The 11,993-nt window shown below is 40.3% G+C and overlaps 1 protein-coding gene across 25 annotated transcripts in view; it reads left to right on the top strand.

Annotated features, from left to right (window-relative positions):
• Kalrn (kalirin RhoGEF kinase) overlaps positions 1-11,993 on the top strand; it is a 700,573-nt gene that overhangs the window by 375,018 nt on the left and 313,562 nt on the right. For 19 of the 25 annotated variants that reach the window (XM_017800540.2, XM_029568193.1, XM_029568189.1 and 16 more), the window contains exons 12-13: positions 1,999-2,207; positions 5,385-5,559. In XM_017800540.2, the coding sequence (XP_017656029.1) occupies positions 1,999-2,207; positions 5,385-5,559 (384 nt within the window). The remainder of the gene's footprint in view (positions 1-1,998; positions 2,208-5,384; positions 5,560-11,993) is intronic. The other 6 variants (XM_029568192.1, XM_029568194.1, XM_029568204.1 and 3 more) reach the window with 1 other exon arrangement.

The following is an 11,993-nucleotide window of genomic DNA, read 5'->3' on the forward strand; positions in this document are numbered from 1 at the left end:
GGGAGGGAGGGAAAGTAATAAAGTAAGTCTGGAAGAGGACAAAAATACAAAAAAAAATATGCATTTCTGCTTTCAACATATATTTACAAATAGTCCTAATTAATATGCCTTGTACATAATTAGCAAGCACTTATCTCTCTGAGAAATACCCCCAACCCCTCAAAATCATGTTTTAATACTTAAAGAGAAGAACTACTTGATAAAGAGTGATAAGAACATACTTCAGACCTTCTTATGCATCCAGAGCCTCAGTTATTAGCACAGATTGTTCTAATCTTTTAATATCGCCTTTTTATCAGGAGTCAGGGCGGGCAGATGTTAGTTTGCTGGTCTTGAGACCTGGGGAAGGTACAGGCAGAAGTATCTTTACCCACATTCTGAGACAAGGCTTTGTAGTATGGGTCATCTGCTCTGCAGAGACTGTCCAGGCAGAATTCTCTTTCCTTGTTTTGTTTCCATGGAAATGGTGTGGTCCCTGCACTTTCAAAATCATTAGTTTTTAGATATTTTTTTGCAATAAGAATGTGTCAAGGAGTATGACCAGAGTCACCAACATCAGCTCTTAATTAAATAGCTTTATTTAAAATCCACCTCTATTTGTTTCTCTCCTTGTGAAATCATTTACTTCTCACTAGGGTACATGCATGTGCATGCACGTGTGTGTACATGAACCAAACAGACACACCCCAAATGTATCCATATGTTTGTCTACTTGCCTTTCCCAGAATCAAAACTAAATTATTCTTCAAAAGGGATGATGATCTCAAGAATAAAGCAATTTAAAGCTGGTGTCCAAGAAAAACAATCTCTTCAAAAATGAGGAAAGGAGCAGTTTGCCCTGTGGAAATGGTGCTCCTTTCAACATCATTTCAACTAGTATGAGTCAATGACTTGTACTAGTCCCATGGCTGCCAGTGTACAATAGAACAGCCAATCAGCAGGAAGAAATGATGACATAAACTTACTTCTTTCTGAATTACTCATCCATAAACCTCACTGTGTTTACAACCTTCTACTGTCTGTTTTCCTAGCCATCCCCTTCCTGCTTCTCTTGGATGCCCTTTTCTTGGGCTCCCTGTTATATAGGCAGTGTCACAGCTTTGGGCTGACCCTTCCTGCCTTCATTGTTAAGCTACTGAAGAGTTCTCTAACCACTCCACTCTACTCGATCAAGATTCTAGAGATTATCAAATTAGGCCAACTCTTTTGGGTATAGTTATTTTAGGTCATAACCATGCGTGTTCTAAGAGGCTGAAAACACAAAGCAGAAATCATGTAGTCAAGTGGAGAGCAAGAGGGGGCATAATACAGCTCCATTAGATCCCGAAGAGAAGGTCTGGAAACAGCTGAGACACCCGTTTTCACTAGGTAAAGAGCTACCAGTGAATGAGTTTTCAGTAATCCCATGCAACCTTTATTACTTTCAGTGTTTATTCTGTTCAAAATGCTAGACTGAGCTTCTTTAAAGTCTTGTGACAGGTAATTTTATCACCATCTTATCTTTACTATTTAACTTTCTAAGCAACCTAGCACTCTTGAAAGGAATAAAATCGTTTAGCATACCATAGATTATGCTTTATCTTCATTTGGCTTTTATTGGGCATCATGTTTTTTGCACATCTGCAGTATCATGATAAATTTTCTAGATATCAGTATCTAGATGCCCAGAAGTGTGCTGAGTCCTCCCTTTCTGAGAGATAAAGTATCTGTTCATTCCCATCTCCTGTTCTTCCTGTTCTTTCAAAGGTGAGGAATCTATTTGCTTTAAGAGACTTGCAGATTTCCCTATAACACTGGATATCAGCACTAATAAAGTAAACTTGTCAAGATAGTGAATATTAGTATAGAAAGAGACTGGTCCATATGGGTACTGATGAGGACAATCTGACTTGACACCAAGTGGTCCAGGAGATGAGTCCAGTCTGACTTTCTTGCCCTTGCCCCAGTGCTGGCCTCTATCATGAGCCCTGAGTAGAATCTCTACTCTCTCCCCTACAGTTGTGGACATGGATGGAAGACCTACAGAAGGAGATGCTGGAGGATGTCTGTGCCGACTCTGTGGATGCAGTCCAGGAACTGATCAAGCAGTTCCAGCAGCAGCAGACTGCCACCCTAGATGCCACACTCAACGTCATCAAGGAAGGCGAAGACCTTATCCAGCAGCTCAGGTCAGCGCCTCCCTCCCTGGGGGAGCCCAACGAGGCCAGGTCAGCATGGGCAGTGATTTCCAGGGGGAAATGCCTCCAGCTAGATATGAGATAAGTTCTGTTCCCGTCTTGACTCAGCCTTAGCCTGCTTTGTGGTCTTGTGTAAGCTTCCATTTCTTTGTCTGTAAGATATACAAATGCCCGCACCACATCCAAATTTAAGTTTGAACTGAAGCAGTAGAAGGAAAGTTCTATGCTTCAGAGCATTATTTATCACTTAAGATGATAGTCAGCAACCAGTAAAAAATAATAACACTTTCATTAAGATCGATAACATATGTGGCCATGCAGAGGAATACACATCATTAAATACAGTGTTATTAGTATCCAATCTTCATCTCAACTCTGAATTCCAGGACCCCATTGGTCATTTTTGCTTTGGTTCCCTGAGGATGTAGGGAAGGTATAATCTCCTCATCCAGCTCCCTGTTATGCAGTTATGACCTTCCCACAATTCCTTACCATCCAGATAATGAAATTCCTCCTTTGTCAAAATACACACAACTGAGTAAAACAGGAAAATTCCATTGAAAGCTGTATATTTGTTTAGAATTGTCCACATTCTTGCTTGCTTTCTGCTAGCATCAGTGTCTAGTTCCTGTCTCTGTCAAGGGCATTGGCTCATCAGATAGTGTCACTAGGATTTGGCCAAGCCCTCAGCAACCAGCCCCATGCCCAGGTGCTGTGATCATAGGATTTGATGGTGCTAATGATGCCTACCCTCAGGGACTTGTTCCTATCCCCAAATCACCAAGCGCTGGGACCTTTGCCAGCAATAGACAGAAATAATCTCATCAACAAATCCCAAGCCAGCCCTGGGGCCTGAGGGAATTACTTCAATTGGAGAGAGCTTCCCCCCACCCCATACCAGTTGTCCAATTAAATAAACAATGAGAAATTACCTTTAGGAGGCCCTGGCATGTTTTTCCATTGAAAATTAATCATTTCAATTCTAAACATGCACATGAGATGTTCTGAATCCTCCTATTGCATACTAACAAGACAGCCTCTTTGCCATTCCCCCCAAATTCATCTTCATGAACATATAATGCATGACAGTTTTGTCTGCCTACCTAGAAAACTCTACTGTCATTTACTTCTAAAGGAAAGCCTAACTAGTGGGCTGTTGCTTACCCTTTCTGAGCCTCAGCTTCTTTGTTTGTGTAATTAAGGGGCTCACTCTAGGAGCTCTGTCAGTTGTAGAATTTTGTGATGACTTTGTGTTATCTCTACAAATACTTTTCACAAACCGCCTGGCTTTACTTTTTGTATGGCTGGGCCTATACAGATACCACATCCTCTTCACAACCGCTAGTCTTATACAGTGTCAAAGGGCTTAAGGCAGTAATGGTGAAGGCAGTGATGTGGGTGTCACCTGTTTCACAAGTTTACGCTTCATGGATTTTAGCAAGTGCCATACATGTGTGTTGAAGAGCCACCAGTAACATCCATTTGACTGTTGGCCTAGACTCTCTTCCCTGACATCAGAGCCAGTCAAAGAAAAGGACCCTGGCAGGATACCTCATGTACCTCAGGACCATACCTTCTCTGTGTCTTCTGTGGTCTTTTGACATGCCTCCTTAGAGTGCCTAAGGTGGTTATATCATCTTGTCTGTGATTCCTATTGAGTGTGACACTGGCACAGTCCTGTACAGCATGGCAGAAAACATTCTCTTCCTTCTGGAAGCTGTTTGAGGAAGGAATCTGAGGGAACATCCGGATCCTCCCAATAGCAAACGTTCAGCAAGCGCACAACAGACAGCTCTAACTATATGCAGTGTGTTCCTTTTATGATTGAGGTATTCATGCAATAGTGGAGGTAGGAACTGTGCCATTTCCTGCCCAAATATACCAAGGAGAGGAGATAGGGCTGGGAGCTGTCCGAGTGGTACAGGAAGATCTGTTTGACATAATAAGAGCCTTTGTTATGTCTTCAGGAATGGATAGTGTGTACTCAGGTCCTGCTGCTTTGGAGACAAGCTTAGTCTAAAGGGACCTGCCTTCAGAACACTTGCTAATGAGAGAATTCAAAACAGATGCTTTCTCCCTTCTTCTGTGACCTCTAACTTGCATAAGAAACCAAGGTTATAAATGTGCCATTTCATCTTGAAGTTTTAAGGCCGTGGCTTACTCAGGACCCTGCAAGAATCTAAGCTTTGTAAGCGCCATGGTTTTCCTACATCTCTTTGGAGGTCTCACCACCACTTCCCTGAGCAAGTTGGTCTCTTTATATCTTAGTTCCCCTCTGCAATGTGTCACTCCTCCCTACAATTTGTATAGAGACTGCTAAGAGCAGCCCCTCCCTTCTGTCTAGATTAGTTCATATATTTCTTTAAACCCCAAATCAAATCTATCCTCTCTGAAACTCTTATTTGTTGTCCCAGCCTCTCACTTGACCTTGCTCTTCCAGGCTGACTATGCCCGAGTCAACCCTTGACACTTCCTTGTGCCCTTTCAGGATTAATGATTCATATAGCACATTCCTGGTCACAGTTCATAAGTTTCTGGTCACAGCAAACCATAAAGTAAACAGGGCAGAGATTGTTAAATCCATTTTACAAGACAGGCAGCCGGGGCTCAGGTTATATATGTCAGATTGGGAGCTTAAACCATGCTTACGACTCTAGATCCCATGCTTTCCCTGAAGTCTGTTTCAGAACATCAGCCCACAATGTTAGCATTGCATTGTAAAAGTGGGTGAATAATTTTTGTATCCATGATGTTATCATATTTTAACATTCCTGTGAAGTAGGAATAGGCAGGTTTGTGGTTTTGTTTTTCAAAGTCCTTTGTCTACCTATATCTGTTGTGATGTATATATGTATGTATATGTTAAAGATATATCTTAGACTATACATATGTACGGAGCCATTCTATTTTAAAAATTTTTTATATTGTGTAGAATATTCTCTTATTTCATTCTATCCCTTTGAGGGTAGAAGAGCAGTGAGCCTTGGAAATGAAGATGTGAGTTGAAAAGAGGATGTATGTGTGCATCTTTAATTCCCTTACAAGGGACATAGTGTCGGGCTCAGAGTAGCAATTTCATTAATTTGTTGGTTGAATGACTCACCTGATTCACATCTACCTTTCTCAGATGAGAAAGGCTACCCTGCTCTTCTGTCACTTCTAACATGGCAAGGCCTCTCCCTCATTTCTTCCCCTGCTCTGCCACAGGGACTCAGCTGTATCCAACAACAAGACACCCCACAGTAGTTCTATCAGCCATATTGAGTCAGTCCTGCAACAGCTGGATGATGCTCAGGTACAAATGGAAGAGCTGTTTCATGAGCGGAAGATCAAGCTGGATATCTTCCTGCAGCTGCGCATCTTTGAGCAGTACACCATTGAGGTAGGGGGGATCAGGAGGAAGGGAGAAGAGAGGGAGATATGGGGTTGCCAAAGTAAGCACCTCCCAGCCAAGGGTACTGCTGCATCTGTAGAGTGCTAGCATGAGGGAACCAGAGTGATCGTATATCAAGATATATGTTTAGAACTCAAGAAATTCACATTCCACTAGGGTATATTCCTTCCAGTTACCCTTATTCCTACTGCTAAGCAGGCACCCTTTGTTTGCTTTCTGTCTATGGATCCTCTTCATTGGAAAGGTTTTTTGCTATTCACTGCATTCTTGCTTGGTTCCTGAAAGACTACAAAGTTGGCTGTTGGGGTCTAAAGGAGAGTCATTGAGCTCCTTGACTTCATGAATGGAAGTGTTAAAGTTAAGCAGCCTCTTCAGTTGATGCACACAGTTCAGGCATTAGATGAAGACACACAGCAGAAGACATCCGGGAGCTACAGGACAAAGGACCTGTCTCCTCAGTAGGACCTCTGTAGGTTAATAAATTAAATCTCTGGAGTTGGTTAGAGCAAGGAATTGGGTGAGTATGATCAAAATGTATTGTATGAAGTTCTCAAAGAATTGATAAAAAATTTTAAGTCTCAGACTGGGAGTATAGCTTAGTTGTAGAGCAATTACCTAGCATGTATAAGGCCTTAAGTTCAATTCCCAGCACTTCAGAAACAAACAACAGCAACAGCTACAAACCAACAAGAGAAAGTCAGTCTTGGGCCAAGTTCAGTGATTCTCACCTGCAAGCATGACTGTGATCCTAGCACTCAAGCAGAGGCAGCCTGCATTAAGGCTGCTTATTGGTTTACTACCTATGTCTCAGTTCCCTTTTAGAAGATCAGAGTCATACATTGTGGCATGTTAATGCAACCTTTCTAAGCGAACTGATAATATCTGTCTCACGTAGTATCCAGCTTGTACTGCTTTCTGCTTTGAAGCAGTAACTAAAGCCAGGCCAATAGAGGTTCTAGTGCATGAAGAGTATCCAATTCTTAGAGAACTTGTTCTTCTAAGGGTGATAAAAGATTATCCTGAAGGCACTCTTTTCTCTTTGCTCCTGACCAGTGTGATGGGGGATAAGACCCAGCTCTCTACCTAACTTTTTTTGCTCTTTGTCATTTTTTGTGGTGGTAGGGATGGAAGCCAGCATTTTACACTTGCTTGTCAGGTGCTCTACCACTGCTGAGCTCCACCTCCCATTTCTTCCTAACTGTATTTTTCATTATAAAAATCTCACTGGAATTGAAGCGTCTAAGTTTCTAGGAACCAGTCTTCTCAATTATTTTTGTGGAAACTTCCATGAAACTAGTTGTGAAGGAAATTATTGGGTTTTTTTAAATGTTGAAAATTCCAATGTCCCAGTCCTAATCCAACTCAGGACCAGAGGATTGTCTTGGCAGTAGCTGCCTTTTAAAATCTGGAGCAACAGCCCAGAAAAGTTTATGTTCAGGATCTAAAATGTAAAAGGAAACCAGTGTTAAAAGTCATCACCTTCCTTTCTCTTGCTTCGCTGAAGTTTCTCTTTCTGTGAACACCCCTCTCTACCTGCCTCCATAGGAGTCCTGGTAAGATTTGACTTTAGGATTTCATGTTCTAAAAGGTAGGGTTGGGGAGTAGATTCGTAGTTGAGTACATGAAGGCCTGGGATGTAATCCTTATTGCAAAAAATTTTTAAAAAGGAAGGAAAGAAAAAGGAGGAGGAGAAGAAGAAGAAGGAGAAGGAGAGGAGGAAGAAGGAGGAGAAGAAGAAAACTTTTAAAATTTCTAAAAGATGCCTTTTGGAACAAAGGAAGAGATAAACCTGTAAATCTAGATCTTAATTCTCTTTCCAACTGATTCTGTGACTTTTTGTGGATTTACTTAAATTTTCACTGATTTTTACATTTGCTCTTAGGAATTTTAAGTAGTATTGAAAAACATTTTGAATGAAGAGTTAAAATACCTGTGGAAAAATTTTTTTGTCAAGTATTGAAGAAGACAAGTGTGACCTTCATAATGATAGATACAAATGTAAGAAAGGGAAAGAGGCTAAGTCATTATTTGTTGGTAATCAGGAATGAGACTCACAAAAATAAAGAGGTTGCCTTTGATCTCTGTGGAGTAGGAAAATGTGTTAACAGGTGTGGTGATATGGCTGTTGTATACTTTACTCTCTGGTCATTCTCCATCCACTTCAAAAAATGGTTAAGAAAAATAAAACCATTGGAGTTGAGTGTTTAAAAATTATTTGATTAGAAAGCTGTGGTTTGGAAGACAGAATTGCTAGTTTAGTCCCAAAATGGGTTGGTTAGCTTCATTTGGACATCAACTACACTCTGGTATCAGCTAGGGGCGTTACACAGTCTCTTTGCCTGCAGTGATTCTGGGAACTTCAGTTTACTTCTGAAAAATAATCCAAAGCATATGTAGAAAATATCGTTTTAAAGAAATATAAATGTAAATCAAATACATTGAAGTTAGACTGTATTTAAATGTTACAGTAGAAGAATTTAATATTTAAATTGTAGGATTTTTATTCTTTAGCCATTCTATATACAAAATCTCCTTTTCACCCCAATACTGAGCAGTAATTTAGATACCTTGGCATGCAGTAGAGCAAGTATCAGAAAAGAGTGTGAGAAACTGATAAAATGGGAGAGATAAAAAAATAGTGATTTGATTCTGCATTTCTGATGCAGAGTATGACATTCAGGTTTCAAAGGGGTCTTGTCCCCATCTGGGAGGAGGCCAAAAACTGGAGGGAGTTGCAAATACTGCATCTAATCTTAGATAGAAATGGAAACTTTGCCAGACCTGTGGAAAAGTTCTGCTTTAAGTGAGATTGGCAGAAGTTATTTTTAAGGGTGATGAGAGTGTTTCAAATACCAGCTATGCTTCAATGTGGAGATGAAGAACAAACTCCTAGAGAATCTTCAGAGTGTGAGACTGAGGGTGGTTTCTGCAAAAAGAGCCACATCAGTGCTGACATAAGCCAGGACAGCATCTGTGCTTGAGGGACTTATGGCTTCCTAAAGGAAGGCATTTAGTGGACATACTCCAAATTCCTAGGGATTACTAAAAACTGGAGCAGGCCTGCTATCCTGTTATTTGTGGGATCTAAGCATGACTCCTCAACCATATCACTGATGACTGAGATGAGCCAATTAACTTCAACATTAGGATAGCACAGTTTGCCACCCATCTCCTTTCACTCAATAATAATGGCATATGTGGCTTTCACATTAAAACCTGAAATGAGATCATAAAGCACACAGCATATAAAGTGAAACATATCCCAGATTTGTTAGGCAGATGCTCAGTACCAGGACTGTGGCTGCATTCCTAATGTACTTTCTTGGACTTCTTGCCTTGGATGACCCAGAGTGGAACATGATGTCCTATAAAATTTACCTGTAGGTTCAGATTCCCTCTGTGAAAGACATTCATATAAACTAGTCGTTGGCAGAAGGCACACTTCAAGTGCTAATAATGTGTATTTCATGGTGTCAAGAGCATGGGTGATGTTTTATCCTTGATGTTTTCTTCAATTAGAATAACCAGAAATAAAAAGCATTTTAGAAGCAAGAATAAGCCCATATCCTCCAACTCTTGTTGATTTATGTACCCTCTCAATAAAATATTAGAACTTGCAACCCATATAATTACTAGTTTATAAGTTATAAAAAAGTTCTGTCATTGGCCAATAATCTCAAATCTCCATATGCCTTATGGATGGGGTTTAACTTTTTCTTGAGGTATTGTGATTTCAGATTTCAAATAGTTTTATAATTTCCAGTTTTTAGATTAAAATTGCCATTGTCGCTTTAGCCCATAATGTGGCTGAAAGTTCAAAGTTCTCTTTTGTTTTCATGATTTGTATTATCTTCAAAATGCAGTTTCTTGAAGGAAACTTGTTAAGCCATGTGTCCTGTTGTGGGGTTAGTTTAGCTTAAACTAGATAATAGATAAATCCATTTAATGGAGAATATGAAAAGGGCAATAATTTGAAATATGTTGACAGCAATGAACAATTGAGCCACAAGCTGCGTCTCTTAATTGTGACTCCTGTCTTCTCTAAGGAACACTCTCCCACCCTAAACCACACAAAGCCACCTGCCTCATGGGCAGACTGAGATGTCAGTACCAATCTACTAGTAAGATTCTGGGGAAACGTCACATTGATTTTTCATTGGCCTGATAAAATATGTGTGTTAATAGTATGTGTGCACACATATAGATGCATATTTTTAGAGAGACTTTTTCTCTTGTCAGAGGATAGTCTTGGAGATTCCTTATGGTGGACATACACATGCTGGAAGAGTACTCAAAATGACACCAAGAAAAGATACCTAAATGAGGGACTGCATGAAAATATGGATCACATATACAGTCTTTTTAAATCTAATTACAAAATTTGCTTAATGCACTTACAAGTTGTCTCAGCAGTTACACCTAGTAAGGAATAAACAGTCGACTCTAAATTATCAGGTTTATATTAGAATGTATTGGGTCCAGGCAGTACCTAGAAAGAAATGTCATTCCAATAGGAAGCTTCTGCCCAGAGAAGGGAAAACTGATTATAGCTGGTGGCCTAAACTTTTCAGCCGATTGAATGCATAGACCTTTCTATTTTATATAAGAAAGTCTGATTGCTCAGTTGACTATTTGCCTGCATAGAAATTCAGCTCAATAAACATTTAGTGGATACGTATGTGTCAAAAACCATGCACTTAGGATACAAGAATTCTGCCATTAGGAGCAAGCTGGGGAGAAGCACATGGGCATGAGTGTAGTAAGTCTGTGCCTAGTTTGATGGAAACACAGAATAGGCAGTGCTTGGACCAGTCAGGATGTACTGGGAGGTTTCTTCATAAGAGTACACCTGAGGAGCAGGCAAAAGTTGGTAACCAGGATTTGACAACCTTAGATGTCTTCCAGCCTCTACCAAAATATTTCCAGAGCCCAGAATCAGGGTTGAGTAGAAGAAGAAAGAAGAAACAAAATTTCATTATATTATTGAATCAAAATCTCTATCCTTTTACACTTTAATCTTTGGCCTGTCTCCAAGAAAAACTAGAAAACAACAATAATGAAAAAATACAGAAAAAAATTCTCTTTCATTTCAAATCCATGAAAATATTTGACTTTTTGTCATAAGTCTCTTCTCCTGTATCTGAAAGATACAGGATTTCTCTTCTGTGTGAGGCACATCCCCACTTCATTCTGGAAAGGCATGACCTTTAGGTGTTACAACTCTTCACCACCTTTGATGAAGAGAATCTAGTTAGCCATGCCCTACTCACTTATCCAGACCTAAAGTGTGTCCTGTTCAAGACTCTGGCATTTCCCGGTGTGTCATGGGAGGTAGGGGCTTTCCAGTGACTTCATGCCTTAACTTGTCCAGCTTTATATTAGTATTCATCTCCCTTAAAGGTAAATGTTTTCAGTATACTGACTTTTAACATTAAATGATGTAAAAGGATTTCCTGCCATTTTCCTTTCTTTTTTTTTTTTTTTTTTCCTCCCCTTCAGATCTTAAGAGATGGGTCCTTTGGTTGAGAAGCACCTATCAGCCCAACCATACTTTGATTTTTCAAAGATGGAGTCAATCCGCACATGAGTCTTGGATAAAATGGTACAGACAACCAACCATGCCTGGCATGCAATAAGCCCAGAATGAGCCCATGGGGTTTCACTGTCTGGTTTCTATCTCTTTAAGCTCTTGTTAATTCAATCTACATAGCAAGAAGGTCCTGATATTCTGCTCAGTTCTCAAGAACCTCCTTAGGCCTGAATGTCTTACTTCTCTACCTGCTGTTACGCTCTTCTTCTAAAGATCAGCACCTCCTGGAATGGTGGGAGCTCTTTCTGACACTGCATTACTCTTGCTAATCTCCGTCACCCATAGCCATTTCCTGTCCATGCTGAGCAAGGCCTGGCTGTTTCATGCCTCCTCACTTTCATCCAAACCAGATAAGACAGACATGTCCTGTGTACAGGACACTAAATTCCTCCCAATCCCAGCATGCTTTGGGTCACTATGGTCAACTGAGTCATTCCCGTCACTTTTATTTCAAATTTATTTTTATTTCATGTGTATGAGTGTTTTGCCTGCATGTATATAAGTGCACCACATGCATGCAGTGCCAGAAGAGGACACCAGGTCTCCTGGAACTGGAGTGAAGGATGGTTGTTAGTCCCCAAGGGGGTGCTGAGAACCAATCCCGGATCCTTTGCAAGAGCAGCCAGTGCTCTTAATCGCTGAGCCTTCTCTCTAGCCCCCTCATCTGTTAATTTAATAGCCATGCCTTGTATGACAGAATTAAAATTCAGATCTCAACAGGGAGAAAGCTACAAAGCCATATGTTTAGGTTTAAAAAAAATAAATTCCAGGGCTGGAGAATTGGCGCATTGGGTAAAGTGCTTGCTGTGCAAACAAGAGGCCTTAAATTTGA

This window comes from Nannospalax galili, unplaced genomic scaffold, assembly GCF_000622305.1.
Source record: "Nannospalax galili isolate Female #2095 unplaced genomic scaffold, S.galili_v1.0 scaffold18, whole genome shotgun sequence".
Lineage (NCBI taxonomy): Eukaryota > Metazoa > Chordata > Mammalia > Rodentia > Spalacidae > Nannospalax > Nannospalax galili.